A 19,152-nucleotide genomic window follows, 5' to 3' on the forward strand; every position below is an offset into this window, starting at 1 on the left:
GACCACAACGTGATATGCCAATTGCTATTTACCCTTCATAAGGACCCTTTTCATCGAATCCGATCCGACTAAAGTGGGAGAGACAGACACCCGCCAGCCACCTTATGCAACTAGTGCATGTTTGTCGGTGGAACCGGTCTCACGTAAGAGTACGTGTAAGGTTGGTCCGGGCCGCTTCATCCCACGATGCAGCAGAATCAAGATAAGACTAGTAAAGGCAAGCATATTGAACAAAATCAACGCCCACAACTACTTTGTGTTCTACTCGTGCAAAGAATCTACGCAATAGACCTAGCTCTGATACCACTGTTGGGGAACGTAGCAGAAATTCAAAATTTTCCTACGTGTCACCAAGATCTATCTATGGAGAGACCAGCAACGAGGGGAAGGAGAGTGCATCTACATTTCCTTGTAGATCGCTGAGCGAAAGCGTTCAAGTGAACGGGGTTGATGGAGTCGTACTCGTCGTGATTCAAATCACCGATGATCTAGTGCCGAACGGACAGCACCTCCGCGTTCAACACACGTACAGCTCGACGATGTCTCCCACGCCTTGATCCAGCAAGGAGAGAGGGAGAGGTTGAGGAAGACTCCATCCAGCAGCAGCACAACAGCGTGGTGGTGATGGAGGAGCGTGGCAATCCTGCAGGGCTTCGCCAAGCACCTACGGGAGAGGAGGAGGTGTCACGGGAGGGAGGGAGGCGCCAGGGGCTCAGGTATGGATGCCCTCCCTCCCCTCCACTATATATAGGGGCAAGGGAGAGGGGGGAGGCGCAGCCTTGCCCCTTCCTCCAAGGAAGGGGTGCGGCCAAGAGGGGGAAGGAGTCCATCCTCCCCAAGGCACCTCGGAGGTGCCTTCCCCCTTGAGGACTCTTCCCTCTAGGGTTCCCTAGGTGCATGGGCCTCTTGGGGCTGGTGCCCTTGGCCCATGTAGGCCAAGGCGCACCCCCTACAGCCCATGTGGCCCCCCGGGGCAGGTGGCCCCACCCGGTGGGCCCCCGGGACCCTTCCGGTGGTCCCGGTACAATACCGATGACCCCGAAACTTGTCCCGATGGCCGAAACAGGACTTCCTATATATAAATCTTTACCTCCGGACCATTCCGGAACTCCTTGTGACGTCCGGGATCTCATCCGGGACTCCTAACAACATTCGGTAACCACATACAAGCTTCCTTTATAACCCTAGCGTCATCGAACCTTAAGTGTGTAGACCCTACGGGTTCGGGAGACATGCAGACATGACTGAGATGTTCTCCGGTCAATAACCAACAGCGGGATCTGGATACCCATGTTGGCTCCCACATGTTCCACGATGATCTCATCGGATGAACCACGATGTCAAGGACTCAATCGATCCCGTATACAATTCCCTTTGTCTATCGGTACGATACTTGCCCGAGATTCAATCGTCGGTATCCCGATACCTTGTTCAATCTCGTTACAGGCAAGTCTCTTTACTCGTTCTGTAACACATCATCCCGTGATCAACTCCTTGATCACATTGTGCACATTATGATGATGTCCTACCGAGTGGGCCCAGAGATACCTCTCCGTTTACACGGAGTGACAAATCCCAGTCTCGATTCGTGCCAACCCAACAGACACTTTCGGAGATACCTGTAATGCACCTTTATAGCCACCCAGTTACGTTGTGACGTTTGATACACCCAAAGCACTCCTACGGTATCCGGGAGTTACACGATCTCATGGTCTAAGGAAGAGATACTTGACATTGGAAAAGCTCTAGCAAACGAACTACACGATCTTTGTGCTATGCTTAGGATTGGGTCTTGTCCATCACATCATTCTCCTAATGATGTGATCCCGTTATCAACGACATCCAATGTCCATAGCCAGGAAACCATGACTATCTGTTGATCACAACGAGCTAGTCAACTAGAGGCTCACTAGGGACATATTGTGGTCTATGTATTCACACGTGTATTACGATTTCCGGATAATACAGTTATAGCATGAATAAAAGAAAGGAAATATAATAATAATCAATTTATTATTGCCTCTAGGGCATATTTCCAACAGAGCCCGCAATAGAAGTAATCAACGAAGAAAGGAAATTTATCCGGGGCGGGCGCGACACAAGAAGCAGGGATGACGCGAGTGGCAGGATGCCCTGTCGTCTCTCTCCCCCACATGCACTGATACCAGTACATGAGCGCGCGCGCATCGAGCGTTGGAGCAAAGACGACGTGCTCCATCCGCATCTTCACCAGCTCGCTCTCCGGCACCTCTTCCCCCTTGGTCGCCTTGGACGCTCCCTTGCCCTTGCTCATTTTGGGCGCCATAGCAGCCAAGGAAGGTCGAGGGACCAAGGGCGGTGAGGGCACGGCGGCGGCGGAGGGAGGAGGAAGCTTTGGTTTGGGCTCGGGGAAGAAGAAGGGGACGGCTGTTCCTAGATTGGTAAAGCCAAAGGGGGGTAAATTAGCAGCGCCTTGCGGATTCCTCTTTTTATGGGGAAGGCGCGGGGCTTCCTCTTTACTGTTCGATGTGAAGGCATTCCGCAGGCGTGCTGCGACCGTTCCGCACACGTCCCCCCACGTCGCGCACTCAATGCGGATCATGGGAAGCGCAGCAGACGAGATGATTACAACAGTTAACCCCTGCCACGCGTGCCCGCGCACTGTTTGGGCCTGGTCCAACGATGCTTTCGCACTCGTGTATGGCCCATGCCCGGGGGCTCCTGTTGGTGTACTAAAGTTTGTGCCCTTTGGTACCCCTTACTTGTGCACGGGCAGTTGCAGCCGCACCTGCGGCGATGCTTGACGGGGGCAGCTGGAGGCAAGATACAAGACGACCAAGATGGCGCCCAAGCCATTAACCAGAGAGTAGAAGACAAGCTGACCCCCGGCAAGATCCTTGATGGGGAGGCTCGCGAAGCCCCGGCAAAATCCTTGCCGGGACGGCTTGCGAAGCACTGACAAGACCACCACCCTTGAGGTTGAGAGCTCTGACACCATCGACAATGTCAAGGCCAAGATCCAGGGGTGCATGCGTAGTGGCATGCAGATCTTTGTGAAGACTGGTGGCATGAAGATCTTCGTGACGACCAGAAGGCAGAGTTCCTAGCAAGATCCTTGCCGGGGACGTTTGCGAGGCCTGGCAAGCACCTGCGTGGTGGCATGCAGATCTTCGTGAAGATCCTACCACCGTTCCAGCGTAGCGGCTAGCCAGCCAGCTTGGCATTGCATGCCTCGTCAGCCTGGATGCGTGTCAAGACAGAGTGAGGCGGCGACGGACGGGACGGGCTCTATTCCCGTCCTCGATAAAGTTAGAGGGCACGTAAGCAGCGCATTTAATGCGTTTGTCCTAAGACGTCAGTGATAGACATATACACTGTAGCTATTTTACACCTCCTGTGTGTCACTGTGGCGACCCCTTGGATGTATAAAAGGAGGCTCAAGGCGTACTAGAGAAGGATTTAGACTTTTTGAACTCTCCGGCCCATCTTGCATGCGTAGCAGCTAGCCGAAGCTCAAAAACACTCAATATACACTCAAAGGAGGGAAGAGGTGGAATCACTAGAGGTGGAGACGGGGGATGTATCGGTGATGAAGGTGGAGAAGGGGAAGGTATCGGTGAAGTAGGTGGAGAGTCATGCGATGAGGGAGGAGAAGAAACCGTAGGAGAGGACGGAGAGTCATGTGCTGAGGAAGGAGAAGAAACCGTAGAAGAGGACAACGTCGGATCTATCACAGTGGGACGAGGAGTAGAAATACTGGGCACAGAGGGAGGTGTATTCGGAAACATAAGAAAAGAGATGTCCTCCGTGGGAAAGGCCGAGGAGGATGGACGTGGGTAGAAGGGATGAGACTCATCAAAGGTCACATCCCAAAAAATACGCATCCAGCGACCGACAGGATCCCAACAACGATAACCCTTATGTTCATCAGTTTGGTACGTTCACGAGGGGCAAGCAAAATATAGCAAACACAACCAACCAAACAAAGCGCCGAATAATCAGGAGAACGACCAGAAAGATGCTCGAGAGGAATACCATCCTGTAGAGCAGCAGATGGCTGAATGTTGATGAGATAGGTGGAAGTGGTAACAGTCTCAGCCCAGAAGTGAGGGGGAAGAGATACCGTGTTAGGAGAAATAGCAACTTGATATTATCAGGAGGCAAAAGCCATCATATATACATAAATAGGGGGAGGCCAAAGGCCAAAATGCAAAAGGCCAAAGGCCACCATAATATAACTCTAACAAATATATAGGCACACAGCTAGCCAGCCGTACATGTGAACCATGAACTGTTTAAGAACAAAAACGAATGGCAACTAATCAGGCGCCAGTTATATACAATAGCAGGTGACTTTAGACAATTAAAATCTCTCGCTGTTTGAATACTACTAGCTGAAAGCCCTGTAGTATACAGTACGACAGGCTCCAAAGAAAGGTGTTTGCAACAAGGAGACTGGTCTACTGGGAGATGTTTGCACTTTGCAAGCACTCCTATCAGCTCAGTTAGTAAAGGTATTTGCACCTTCCGGAGCAATATAGGGACCGCCCTGTCAATTTTATGTGCAAGCCGCGCACATTACTGTAGTCATGGTTCATGACTGTAGTCTTGTACTACTCATTGGCTGAACAACGGGCGCCGTTTCCAATCTGGACCGTAGAACCATTCTACAGCTGCTCCCCCAAGAAATCCTCCCAGCTGCACGAATGTGAAACAATCCAAGTAAGCTAGCCAATCAAGCATATCATCTGTTGCCAAAATTAATGAACTCTGTACAAAATTGTATGGGAGACATACATGTGCCCAGTTGTCGATGCGGTGCCTAAGAAGGATGCCGATGCCCTGCCAAACCGAGCCCATCAGACGTGCAAATGCATGGAAAGCAACAATCAGACAGCAAAACAGAAAGACATATATGAAAATTAGTACCACATTTAATAAAACCACAATCTTAACACTCTCTAAAACTTCCTTTCCGTTTCGGAAAAGCTCTTTGTGTCTCCATACATAAACAGCATATGCATCAACCTGAACATGAAGATAGAGGAAGGTTAACGAAACAGTGAGATGCAAGATATTTTTGAGTGCACAAGTACAACAGATAGAACCAACAACATTACATGCCAGTTTCAGTCAAGATGTGAGCATTACGTCATTTATGTTGACATTTAGCCATTTCGGCAAGGTAGCCAAGAGTGTGACTAGTTCATAATAATGTTGTGTTCCTTGGAATTATATATGAATTAAGCACTATAGGGACAAGCACACATGATCTTTGTATTGCAGAGAACAAAAAAAATTCTACAACTGCATGCGGCAATATTATTTTAACAAAGGGTGAACTTTATTTACTCAAAATCAAGCATCAAGTAAATACAAACAAAATGAGCACACACCCGACAAATCAAAACATACATAGTTAGGATACACACATCCAACACCAACACACACACAAAGCCCGGCAAATATGAAGTCATATAAGATCAAAGCTATGCTTAGGCAAAAAAAAAAGATCCCGAAGCGATAAATGTACTGATGGACATACCAATCCACAGATAGCACCGGATGCACCAACACCATATGTGCGTGCGGAGCTAAACCAGTAACTCATCAGTGAACCTGTTATAGTTGCAAGAATGAATGAATAAAAAAAATAGCTAGGGATGACATAGTAAGATGGGTTATATCATAAACAGGTCAAAGACAATGAAACATGTACCTGATAGTGCCGAAGTGCAATAAATGGCTAGAAATCTTATAGGGCCAGCATCCTTTTCCACCTTTGGCCCAATGCTAGCCAAAGAGAGAGTATTGAACTGTATCATCATGACGATGATCGAAAGTTAGCGCAGTTGCCACTCTGTAGAGTATAATTGTAATCTCAACCGAAACAGGAACACATACAGCGATGTGAAGAGGACCTCGATGAAGGAGAGCTGGTGTAGCCAGGCGCCAGATTTGCCCATTGCGGATCGGGTCGTTTACCTGCGTAGCAAATAATTGTTGCATTAAGCAAGCATTAGATGGACAATACATTGACAGACTATATATACACACTGGAAAGAAATTTTCGGCCAATAGAAGAACAAACCCTAGCTCCCCACATAGTAAGCCTCCTTTTCGATGCTATATCTGCCACATAAACCCTTCGACGACGCAAGCACAAGCACAACAAAAAATAAATATGAAAAAAGAAAGGCACAAAGAAGCTAAATAGAAAGTACTTAATTGAATTTAGCATTGTGAGACTCACAGAAGATTAACAGCGATAATGTCATCAGTCCACCGCCTCTTCTCGCTGTTGCTCCGATGGTCGTGTGGCCACGTGGGCTGCGATGTCTGGTTAAAAAGGGGGAAAGCCGAAGCGCAGACGAAGGATGCGGAGAGCGCATTGGCTACCGCCCCAAGACCGATGCGGTGAGGCGTCTTGGACGGCGACGACGAATGCGATCCTCCAAACCCTCTCCGCAGCAAGACTGCATGAAGATTGCCCCAAAATTCACGTCCAGACTGCTTACCCTCTATATGAATTGTGTGCAAAATTCACATTCAGACTGATTATGGTTAAACCAACCGGCGGTGACGACGACGACGAACGAACATAAGCTTAGATATGGAGAGCTCCAGTGTAAAAATACCGCATGAAGTGAAAGAGCTAGCTGGGAAGTTGTGAGTGACATAGGCTTGGCTGTAGCAAGTAAACGATGGAGGGACGCTTGCGAGAAAGAAACAGTACCGGTACCAGCGTGGGCCAGCGGTGGAGGAGATTGGCGGCGGGGTGGGCGCCCGGAGAGGAGACGAGAGGAGGCCTCCTCGGCGTCAGCGAGCGGAGCAGCAGCCGCGCCGTCGCCGCCATGGGGCGTCGTAGATGGTAGATCCCGTGCGGTGCAGGAGGCCTTTCGGGCCCAGTATGGGCTACGATTCGTGAAAGGTCAGGACTGTCTCCTACGGCACTCGGTTTAGGACTCCAATGGATCGGAGGGCAGAGGGAGCAGAGTAGGGGCTGCCGGAGCAGTGTAATCACTGTAATGTCATTGCCGAAGGGGGACACCGCAGATTTGGGACTAGGAGAGAAGAAGGGATCAACTTTTGAGGAACAAGAATAAGTAAGATGGAAAAAAAGGGGACGAAGCAACACACGGCATGGCACAACCTACGGCGTGAACCAGACTGCTTCCTTCCCTCGTTCAGGATATGGGCGGGGCTGGGCCATTGTTGGAGCGCAGTCTGCAAAAGATCCAGACAACCAGACCGAGAGAGTGGCCTTGGAATTCTTAGTCAGGTTCTTCCAAGTTCTTGATGTCCCGGTACCGTTTTGCACCAGAGAAAAATCCTTTGGTATGCATTTTCTTTGTTACCGTGAGATCGTTGTATGTCGTCTATGAGCCCTACCCCTCAGCTTATGTAGGTACTGGGGCCCCTAGGGTGAGAACTAAGGCAGTCACCCATAAGGTAAATATATTATAAATGACCTCTAAATGCCTGGAGTATAAGTAAAAATCTTCGGGAGTCTTCCTTCTATACGCCATGGGCCGCCTCAGCATGGCCTGCTAGTGAACTAACATGGGGGTCTTTGGCCTGGCCCACCCGGCCGCGATACGACATGGTGAGTGAACCCCAATCCAGGACACCATCGCTTAGCAGGGAATTTGCTTGGTGAAATGAATGTTATTATTTATAAACAATACTAGTATTACGAGGAAATTGAAGTGCTAGCTAAGGGAGTACATAAAATGGAAAATTTTGCTCCCCTCTATGTTTTGGGGGAAAACAGGTTAAGTACCACTCATTTTCCATATATCATGAATAATGTATTTTTTCCATATTCACATGCATGTTGCTTACTGTTTTTCTTTAAGATTCTAATATTCATCCCAAACGACACATGATAAATACGGAACTTTTTTATACATGTTTATTTTCCAAATACAATTATTTTTATTCAAATACATGTTTTGGTGCCTACCTTTTTCATACATATGAAACATTATATGTACATTTATCTGTTTCATTTTTTATTTCAATTTTTTTCCTTTGTTTTGTTTTTTGTATCTTTGTTACTTCTTGGTGTTCTTCGGGGTTTTTTCAACATAAGTCTACATTTTTACTATACGCCAGGTACCTTTTTAATACACATTAGACAATTTTTAAATACAGAATTAACATTTCCAAAGATAAGTTTCGATCCATGTTATCTTTTTCACACACATTATAAATTTTGGTATACATAATCGATTTTTTAATAGGTTCCATATTTTTCAAATACATGATTAACATTATTCTCAAGAATATGTTTTGAAGTCTACATTTTTCATACATATTGTACATCTTTAGTGGCCATCAGGGACATTTTCTATACATGTTTAACGCATTTTTCATATATATGTTTTGACATCTACTTTTAGATACATGTTGTACATTTTTTGTATACATCAAAAACACTTTTCTATACAGATTTAACATTTCTCAAATGCATGATTGACATTTTTCAAAATTTATGTAAACTGATTTTTTAATATAAATATTTAGAATATTTCGAAATATAACCAATGTATAAAAATAAGGCAAAAAAATGTGCAAATAATAAAACGAGAAAAAGAGTGCTTAAGGTCTGTGGTCCACCCGCGCGTTAGGTGCGTAGTATGGCCCATAGTCGCAACAAGCAACACATAGTCTCAGGTCGCCTCAAAAACCATCTATCGTTGGTTGGCCCAGTAATTTCTATGTTTGTTTGTTTCGTTTGCTCTTTTGCCTGAGTGATTGCTTTTTACTTTTTCTATAACACGATTCAAAAATATATATTCAAACACTAGTTTTGTGTAAAATTTATAAAATATCCATTGAGCAATAAAAACCTAAATGTAAAAAATTGTCTCGTAATTTTTAAAAACTATTCATACCATCTAAAAATTGTTTTGTAAAATTGAAAAAATTATTTAAATTTTGAGAAAAAATGTTCATTAAATATTTATAGAACATTTTTTATGTTCTAAACGATGTTCATAAATTTTTGCAGAAAAATTAAAGTGTTTAAAAATAATAATTGTCTATTTATAAAATGTGCAATGTGCATTTTACAAATGTCAACAAGTATTCGTATAAATGTTCATGGTGTAATTAAGAATGTTCAACCTGTATACAGAAAAAGTTCGACATGTAGGAACCTTTTCAAAGTTGTGCAGAAAGTTCTAAAGCCATTATGTTGAGGCTTCCCAAAACCGCACTAGTAGGCTGGCCCACTAAGATGAACGCTTGAGGGGACGCTTCCTTCTGCCTCGTAGTAGGCTGGCCCACTTGACAACACCTATTTCTGGGGTTAGGCATGAGAGAATAAAACAATGAGTAGATAGGAGAATCCAGTAAATAACCCCATGTATTGCTTTTAATATCACCGTCCAGACTGCTCAAAACGTGAACGCCATCCGCATTAACTTAGCCTGCGGTAATGGGTCCCTAATTTGTGAACAGAAAATTCTTGGCTCGGTTGGATGCTGTTATGCTTGGCTACGAGTGTAGATCCGGCAAATCGTATTCGCCACCCGCAGGCGGTAAATAGGTGAGGCGATGCTCGCGGGAGAGTCGATTAGGGCCGGCCCAGTATGGGGGTGGGGGGTTTCATGCGTTGGCTTCAGTTTCGTTCTCTGTTGTTGCAGTTTTTTTGGTTCTTTTATCGATTCTTTTTTCTTTTGGTTGTGGTTTTTCATACTTTTTATAGTTTCCTATACTGTATATTTTATATACAGGAAATATGTTCAAATACGCATTGTCATTTTCTTTAATGTACGGTGAACATCCTTGTATATAAAGCGAACTCTTTCTATATATATTTTTTCATTGTACGATGAAATTCTTTTCTTATGCGGTAAAAAAATTCAATATACGATGGAATTTACTAAAATAGACAATAATTTTGTTCAAAATATATTTATACGTTTTTATACATTTGAGCTCCACAAACAAAGTCCAACAACTGAGACAAAAAGGACAACGGGTGCAACGATGTCTCGCTTAAGCGAGATAGTCAGCTCTCTCGCTGAATGCGCTGGCCTAAATGGGCTGGCCCAGCTCGCGCGAGGCCACTGCCTCTTTTTTTGTTTGTTTGACCTTTTGTTAATCCTGCATTCTAAAAATGTTAAAATGTGAATCGAAAAAATCTTGACCATGTGTTAGATTTTTTAATCTTCATTTAAAAAATTTAATCAAGCATTTGAAAACTTTAAACTGTTTATAGAAAAAATGTAGACCATGTATTCCAAAAATGTTAATGTTGTATTTAAAAAAATGTATTCATGCACTTGAAAAATGTTAAATGTGTATAGAATTTTTTTGACCATGTATTCGAAGAAGTGCTCAAAACATGTATTTAAGAAAAATGTAGACCATGTATTTGAAAAAGTTAAATGTGTATAAAAAATGTTTCATATGTACACTAAAAATGTATATTGTATAATGAGGAAACCTATTAAAAATGAAAGAAAAATGAAGAAAACCAAAAGAAAACAAATAAAAGAAACAAAGAAACCTAGCAAAGCGAAAGAAAACAAAGAAAACCGTTCAAAAAAGAAAACCGAAGTATAATGAAGAAAGCAAAGAAAACCATAGTAAAAACAAAAAACAACCAGCGAAGAAGGCCAACAGGAAAACCAAAAGAAGTGAAGGAACAAAGTGCAAATGCTTCTCTGCAAACATATGCCTCAATCATCTCCAAACTCATTACACCATCGAGACAACAGCAGAAGCGCCCAGAAATTTGCCTTCTTCATCTCGGCAAACCACCCCGACTGCACCTTGGTTCGCTGAGTTTGCTAACGCCCCATCTGCATTCAGCTTTGCTTCAGCTTGCGGTGGGGGAATCCATTTGGGAACTTCCCTTTGTAGCCGATATCCCGCTTGCTTAGCTGGTGTTTTTGGTTCCTTAATTTCATCTAGAAACCTGCTAATAAAAAGATGTGTGGACAATGGGCTTTGATACTCGTTCCCATGAATCACCTTGCGCACTAGCGAACTCACTAGCTCGAACGAATTCAGTGAAGGGACAAAAAGACAAAACGGGCCGGCCCAGTAGCCACAATACGTCATAAAAAGGATCCGACGAGAGTATCTTCCATCTCGCATAACGCGAGATATAGTTCTGACGAAGGACAACCAGGTCGTCGAAGAAAACAACTTAATTCTGAAAGTTATTGAATACAAACATGAATTTTAAAAAGGTGCATAGAAATAGGAAAAATTTCGAAGAAATGAAAAAAGTTCGTTAATTTGAGAAAACTTCATAAACTTGGAAAAGTTCACGAATTTGGGAAAAATTTAATGAATTTGAAAAAAAATCGCCGATATGAATCTTTTTAACCATTTTGAAAAAAGTTCATCAATTTTTAAAAAGTCCATAAAATTGACGAATTAATTTTTTTAGTAGATATAAAAAATCCATCAATTTTGACTAAAGTGCACAAATTTGAAAAACATTTAATCGATTCGGAAAATTTCAAATTTCAAAAAAAAGTTTATCAATGTTGAGAAAAGTTCATTAATTCTGAAAAAAAAGTTCACCAATTTTAAAAAAAGTTCACAAATTTGAGAAGAAATCATAAAAATTGGCAAGATTTCATGGATTTGAAAAAGTCCATGTGTTTTGCGAAAATGTTTCATGAATTTAAGAAAGTTTCACGCATTTGCAACATCAGCATGCAGGAATGAATTGTGTAATATGATGTATGTTGTCTGGTGCGTACGTAGGTACCATATATACTAGATAGGATTCTTTTGACCGAACTGAGCTGAAAGGAGAGAAAGAAGTATTCCATATTTGCCATCGGTCTGCATGGAGATCTTCCAGAAGCTGACCTTCAATTGGGTAGTATTACGTACAACCAGTCAGTTTGCGGGAACGAAAAGGCAGCCCGCACCCGGAGCTCCTAACGGGCGCCTTGAGCGCCGGTTCCCGTTCTGGCGCCCACACGCCCGCGAACTGGGCCGGCCCATCTTGTCTCGTGTTCCACTTCTGCTCGTTCGCTCCCCTCGCTCCCTCGTTCATTCTCCCTCGATCGCCTACATCGCTCCCCTGGATCGGTCAAGTATTGACTTTTGACGAAAAAAAAACAAAAAAAGAAAAATTTCGTGAATTCAAGAATTTTCATAAAACTTGAAAGAAAGTCCAAGAACTTATAAAAAAGTTCACGAATTTGAAAAAAAGTTCATCAATAAAGAAAAATCGATTTTGAAAAATGAAAATCTTAAATATGCGAACAAATGTTTCGAAAATCGTACGCAAATTCCAAATATTCCTTTTATTTTAAACGTGAACTATGTTTTTAAAAAACTGGACAATTTTTGAAATTTGAATAATTCTTTTGTACTGTGAACACTTTTTAGAAAGCGAATTTAGAATACACATTGAACATTTTCTTAGTACAGGGTGAACATTATTCAAAGAAACACTGAACATTTTTTAAAATACGCTGAACTTTTTTAGAATACATGCTGAACAAAATTTCTCTGCACGATGAACATTTTTCATACACACTGAACATTTTTTCAATGTATGGTGAACAATATTCAAATACACATAGATCTTTTTTTTAAATAAAATGAACTCCTTTTGAATGCTTGCTGAACAAAATTTCTATACATGATGAACATTTTTTTATGCACAGTGAACATTTTTTTCAATGTATGGTGAAATGTTTTCTTCAATACGGTGAACAAAAATTTGGAATTCAGAACTATTTTTGAAACGTGAACAAAATTCAAAAACATGAACAAAATTTGGAATTTCGAAAAACATTTTCTGAAAAGTCAAACGAATTTCGAAAAATCTGAACATATTTTGGATATTGAAAATAGTTCATCCCATTCGAAAATAGTTCATCCAATTTATAAAAGTTCACTGGTTTTCAAAAAAAGTTCATTGAATTTGAAAAAAAAATCAATTTTGGGAAAAGTTCATGGAATTTGGTGAGAAAAGTTTGTCGATTTTGCAAAAGAAAGAAAAAACTGAACAAAATCGTTCATAGGAAAAAAAGGAACAATATAGAAACAAAAGGGTGAAAAGGATCTGAAAAAACACGAATACTAAGGTGGTGGATTGGCTATGGCAGAACGCTTGTACTCTGGAGGACTCCAGTTCGAATCTTGCCCCACGCAAGCAGTTTTTTGCGTTTTAGAAACAGCAAAAAAGAAGAAAGAATGGGCCGGCCCAGTGCGGCGGGAGGGTGTGCGCCCGAATGCATAAATAACTAAAACGGGCGCTTAAGGCGCCGTTTGGGAATTGCCGCCCGCACCATGTAACATACACCTAGTTGATTATAAAGTGGAAGATTGTAACGAATCCATTAGATAGTGATGTTTGGGGGATGGAAGGCCTGCCCCCACTGGACCGACCCGGCCGTCACCACTAGGCCATTGGCTGGTTTGGGTATGAACACCGACAATGCTGTATTACGGCATCTCGAACGCCGACCTGTAAATTTCTTCGGTATATGTCCGTTTTTATGTCTGGACGTGGTCCACGGACATGATACTGGAGAGAGCAATCCAACGCTGATTGCAAAGTATCCGCCTGGGAGGAGAAAAAGTAGGTGGAGACCATGCATGTGTGAAATATTTGTGGGTTGGGAGGAGAGAGAGAAGAGGGGGAATCATGCATGTGTTAATGGGAGGAGAGAGAGAAGAGAGGATCATGCATGTGATTGGTCAATTACCTGTCCGGACTCCGGCAAAGCTCCCCTACTTTTGTCTCCAAAATACCGGAATTTAGACGTCCGGACAGCTTCGCGGACTGATACAGGTCCCAGTTGAATTGCAAAAGTGAACAAATATATCCGGTCAAACATATACAGGTGTTTTACATGTCTCCATTGGAGATGCCCTTAGATAGCATGGAAGCAGCCTATTTGCATCAAAAAAAGAAGAATAAAGCAGGCAAGGACAGAAAGAATAATACTCCCTCCCATTTATATTAATTAACACGCACTTAATATTTGGATTGGAGGGAGTAGTACAGTTTGGACCAGTATTCAGTTCCAGTCATCGGTCCAAGTCTTGAAAACTAAAGGAGAGGACAGAAAGCAACAGACGGTGATACGTACGCAGCCTAGCTTCTAGCTACTCTACATGCGTTTTGATAAAAGCTGAGAGCAGCCGCGTCCTCAGAAAGGCCTCCCAGGTGATTTTTTCGCGCCGGCGCCGAAAAAACGGCCCAATCGCGTCCCCGGGAGCCCGGTTTTTGCCAGCCTAGGCCGAAATCAGCGCCGGCGGATCCAGCCCGAACCCGACGCGCTGGGGGCGCCCGGGGGCGTCGGCCGAATCGTTTTTGGCGCGAAAGAGACGCGGGCCCGACGAGTCAGCGACACGGGCACTTCGTCGCCCTCATCGCCTCAGTTCCCGTGGGAATCAATGCCAAGGCTGCCGCCGTCGGTCAGCCTTGCCACTGATTCCTCACGAGCGGCGCGTCACGGGGCGGCGCGCCGACGCCTCCCCTGCCGCGCACGCGTACACACGGGCGCGGTGTACACTGTTGGAATTTTGCTAGTAGGCCTTTGGCCTAAAGCCCAACTAAAATTCTGAAATTCTCTTGGCCCATTCATGCACACATGTGAGTGGAGTGAGTGAGGCTAAAGTTTAGTCCCACCTCATAAGTTGAGAGAGAGTTGCACCTTTTTATAAGGTGAGCTCTTCTACCACTTGTATGAGCATGAGAAGAGGAGAGCTATGCACGTTCTCTATCCAAGCAAGTCTTCTCCATCCCTCCTTCCGGCGTGCACCGCGAGAAGGGACAGCAGGCCTCCGGAACCCCACCTCTCGTGATCCTGTACGGGAGAGGGGCGATCAGGTTTTTGGGGAGCGCACTCGCGCGACTGCTGGCAGCGACGACTTCGCGAACGATGACTTCTTCCCCGACCTCGGCAACCTCATCCTCGACGACATGGGCAACAACGTCAACGCCGGGGGTGCTGCACCCGCTGCACCGTATGTGATTCTATCCTTCTTGTTCGAGATCGTGGTAGAATTCATGTTTCTAGTATGTGCCCTAGATGTGATCTGCTCATCTACTATGCTAGTTCGCATGATTAGTTTAATCTCTGCTATTGCTGTCATGATCTATTTCCTATTTATTCGGATTAAATCTCGTAGTAATTTGCTCATATTTTCAACAATCCAAAAACCTGATTATAGGCAATTTACTCCGAGTGGTTTTGCTCCGCATCTAGAGCCGCCTGCCTTTAAGGGGACGCAATATAAGAGGTGGCGCACGAGAGAAGTCTACTGGTTTCAGACCATGGGCTGCTATGACGCCACCAAGGGGAAGCCTGAGGGCAATCTTAATCCAGCACAGCTGGAAGCTTTTGAGAAGATCGATACTCTCTTTAAAGGCGCTCTTCTGAGTGTTCTTGATGACTTCATTGTGGATTCGTATATGTCGTTTGACAACGGCAAGGACATGTGGGCTGCGTTCGAGGCCAAGTTTGGTGCCTCGGACGCCGGCAGCGAGTTGTACGTCATGGAGCAATTCTATGACTATAAGATGACTCATGAGCGCCCTGTTGTACAGCAGGCTCATGAGATATAGTCGCTCGCAAAAGAACTTGAGTACTTCAAGTGTGTGTTGCCGGACAAATTTGTTGCCGGAGGCATCATTGCCAAGCTTCCACCTTCGTGGAACAATTTTGCTACTTTCCTGAAACACAAGAGACAGGAGTTTTCCGTTGCGGATCTCATTGGTACTCTTGATGTTGAAGAGAAGGCGAGAGCAAAGGACACACGTGCTCGAGTTGCTGAGGGAGGTTCTAGTGCCCACATGGTACAGAAGAAGAACTTCCAGCCCAACAAGTTCAAAAACAACAAGAACAAAACTCAGGGCAAAGGCAAGTTTGATACAAAGAACAAGCTATCACATTCTACCAACTTCAAGAAGAATTCTCATAAGAAGGGGAAGGGACTTTGCCATGTCTGCGGTGATCCTAATCACTGAGCTCCGAAGTGTCCTAACCGCTTTGAGGAGCGCGAACATGAGAAGAGCGGCAAGTCCACTAATGTTGTCATCGGTGATACTGATATGAAGGAATTAGGGTACGGTATTTTTCCTACCATCCTTTCAGTATTCCAATCTCCTAATTGGTTAATTGATACCCGTGCCAATGTACATGTTTGTGCTGATGCCTCCATGTTTTCTTCTTACCAGGCAACAGGGACTTCACCCGTGCTGATGGGGAACGGGTCACATGCCATCGTTCGAGGTGTTGGTATGGTCGATCTGAAGTTTACTTCGGGGAAGACCGTGCGTCTGAAGAACGTTCATCATGTGTTGTCCATCAATAAAAATCTCATTAACGGTTCCCGTTTATGTCGAGATGGTTTTAAGTTGGTTTTCGAATCCAATAAAGTTGTAATTTCTAAGTGTGGACAATTTGTTGGAAAAGGCTATGAGTGCGGAGGCTTGTTCCACCTATCTTTGTCAGATATTTGCACTAAAGTTATTAATAATGTTTGCCACAACAATGAGTCTGATATTTGGCATTCACGACTTTGTCACATTAACTTTGGTTGCATGACGCGGCTAGCCAATCTGAATTTAATTCCGAAAATCTCTGCTGTCAAAGGCTCTAAGTGCCAAGTATGTGTGCAAGCTAAGGAACCTCGCAAGTCCCATAAGACTGCAGAGGCAAGAGACTTGGCGCCACTAGAGCTTATACATTCTGATCTTTGTGAGATGAATGGCGTATTGACAAAAGGTGGAAAGAGATACTTCATGACGTTGATTGATGACTCCACTAGATATTGTTATGTGTATCTTCTCAATTCAAAAGATGAGGCTTTGACTTTCTTCAAAAACTAGAAAGCTGAGGCAGAGAACCAACTTGATCGAAAAATTAAACGGCTTAGGTCCGATCATGGTGGAGAGTATTTTTCCAATGAATTTGATCTGTTTTGTGCGGAACATGGTATAATCCATGAGAGGACGCCTCCCTACTCACCCCAGTCAAATGGGGTAGCCGAAAGAAAGAACCGAACTCTAACTGATATGGTTAACACCATGTTAGACACTTCGGGTCTATCCAAGGAATGGTGGGGGGAGGCGCTAATGACTGCGTGTCATGTCCTAAACCGAGTTCCCACAAAGCATAAGACCATGACTCCATTTGAGGAATGGGAAAGGAAAAGGTTGAAACTCTCTTACCTACGTACTTGGGGTTGTTTGGCGAAAGTCAATGTACCAATTCCCAAGAAGCGCAAGCTTGGACCAAAAACCGTGGATTGTGTTCTTCTAGGCTATGCTTTTCATAGCATCGGCTATAGATTTTTGATAATAAAATCTGAGGTATCCGACATGCATGTTGGTGCGATTATGGAGTCGAATGATGCAACTTTCTTTGAGGCCATATTTCCTATGAAGGATATGTCGAGTTCATCAAATCAGGAGATACCTACTCCATCTAGTGAGGAATTCGCTGTAATTCCTGAACCCACCATTGCGATGGAACACGTTGAGAATCCTGTTGAGGGTGACAATGGAACTCCTGTGAGGAGTAAGAGACAGAGGACTGCAATGTCCTTTGGTGATGATTTCATTGTGTACCTCGTGGATGACACACCCATGACTAGTTCAGAAGCCTATGCATCTCCTGATGCTGACTACTGGAAGGAAGCTGTACGTAGTGAGATGGATTCCATCTTAGCTAACGGTACCTGGGAGATCACTGACCGTCCTTATGGGTGCAAACCTGTAGGATGTAAGTGGGTGCTCAAGAAGAAGCTTAGACCTGATGGTACGATTGAGAAGTACAAGGCACGGCTTGTAGCCAAGGGTTATACCCAGAAAGAAGGTGAAGACTTCTTTAATACTTACTCACCTGTGGCCAGACTAACCACAATTCGGGTGCTACTATCAATGGCTACCTCACATGGTCTTCTCGTTTATCAAATGGATGTTAAGACAGCTTTCCTCAATGGAGAGTTGAAGGAGGAAATTTACATGGATCAGCCAGATGGTTTTGTAGTACCTGGTCAGGAAGGAAAGGTGTGCAAGTTATTGAAGTCTTTATATGGCCTTAAACAAGCTCCTAAAGAGTGGCATGATAAGTTCGAAAGAACATTAACTGCTGCCGGCTTTGTAGTAAACTATGGCGACAAGTGCGTGTACTATCGCTATGGTGGGGGCGAAGGAGTTATTCTTTGTCTGTATGTCGACGACATATTGATCTTTGGAACCAAACTTGATTTAATCAAGGAGGTTAAGGATTTCTTATCTCACTGTTTTGAGATGAAGGATCTAGGAGTAGCTGATGTTATCTTAAACATCAAGCTGTTGAGAGATGAGAATGGTGGGATCACACTGCTTCAGTCTCACTATGTGAAAAAGGTCTTGAGTCGTTTTGGGTATAGCGACTGCACACCTTCTCCAACTCCATATGATGCTTGTGTGTTGCTTCGAAAGAATCGACGGACTGCTAGAGATCAACTGAGGTATTCTCAGATAATTGGCTCACTTATGTATTTGGCGAGTGCCACGAGGCCTGACATCTCTTTTGCTGTGAGCAAGCTGAGTCGGTTTGTGTCAAAACCGGGAGATGATCATTGGCGTGCACTTGAGAGAGTTATGCGCTACTTGAAAGGCACTGCGAGCTATGGGATTCACTACACCGGGTATCTAAGGGTACTGGAGGGTTATATTGACTCGAACTGGATATCTGATGCTGATGAGATTAAGGCCACAAGTGGTTATGTTTTTACACTTGGTGGTGGCGCTGTTTCCTAGAAGTCTTGCAAGCAGACCATCTTAACGAGGTCAACTATGGAAGCAGAACTCACAGAATTAGACACTGCCACTGTTGAAGCAGAGTGGCTTCGTGAACTCTTGATGGACTTACCTATGGTTGAAAAACCAATACCCCCTATCCTGATGAACTGTGATAATCAAACTGTGATTGTCAAGATAAACAGTTCGAAGGACAATATGAAGTCCTCAAGACATGTGAAGAGGAGACTAAAATCTATCAGAAAATTAAGGAACTCCGGAGTTATTACGTTGGATTATATCCAAAAGTTGAAAAACTTGGCAGATCCCTTCACAAAGGGTCTATCACGTAAGGTGATAGATAATGCATCGATGGAGATGGGTTTGAGACCCACCGCATGAGTTGTCCATAGTGGTAACCCACTCTATGTGATCGGAGA

At 44.0% G+C, this 19,152-nt stretch overlaps 1 protein-coding gene across 1 annotated transcript; it reads right to left on the reverse strand.

Moving 5' to 3' along the window:
• Nucleotides 1-4,368: 4,368 nt before the first annotated feature.
• LOC123042946 (RHOMBOID-like protein 10, chloroplastic) lies at nucleotides 4,369-5,804 on the reverse strand. Its single transcript, XM_044465290.1, has 5 exons — nucleotides 5,699-5,804; nucleotides 5,525-5,598; nucleotides 4,909-5,007; nucleotides 4,777-4,821; nucleotides 4,369-4,677 (listed from the first exon to the last, which is right to left on the reverse strand). The coding sequence occupies exons 1-5, from the start codon at nucleotides 5,802-5,804 to the stop codon at nucleotides 4,597-4,599; spliced, it is 405 nt and encodes a 134-aa protein (XP_044321225.1). The 3' UTR covers nucleotides 4,369-4,596.
• Between the last annotated feature and the right edge of the window lie 13,348 nt (nucleotides 5,805-19,152).

The sequence above is a fragment of the Triticum aestivum genome, chromosome 2B (assembly GCF_018294505.1).
Source record: "Triticum aestivum cultivar Chinese Spring chromosome 2B, IWGSC CS RefSeq v2.1, whole genome shotgun sequence".
Lineage (NCBI taxonomy): Eukaryota > Viridiplantae > Streptophyta > Magnoliopsida > Poales > Poaceae > Triticum > Triticum aestivum.

What these genes read in the sequence shown, in the direction of transcription:
- LOC123042946 (XM_044465290.1), bottom strand. Translation starts at nt 5,804, where the DNA reads ATGATACAGTTCAATACTCTCTCTTTGGCTAGCATTGGGCCAAAGGTG. An exon ending in TTGTGGTTTTATTAAATGTG is followed by an intron (nt 4,822 to 4,908) that starts GTACTAATTTTC and finishes TCGGTTTGGCAG; the next exon opens with GGCATCGGCATCCTTCTTAG. An exon ending in GCATCGACAACTGGGCACAT is followed by an intron (nt 4,678 to 4,776) that starts GTATGTCTCCCA and finishes ACATTCGTGCAG; the next exon opens with CTGGGAGGATTTCTTGGGGG.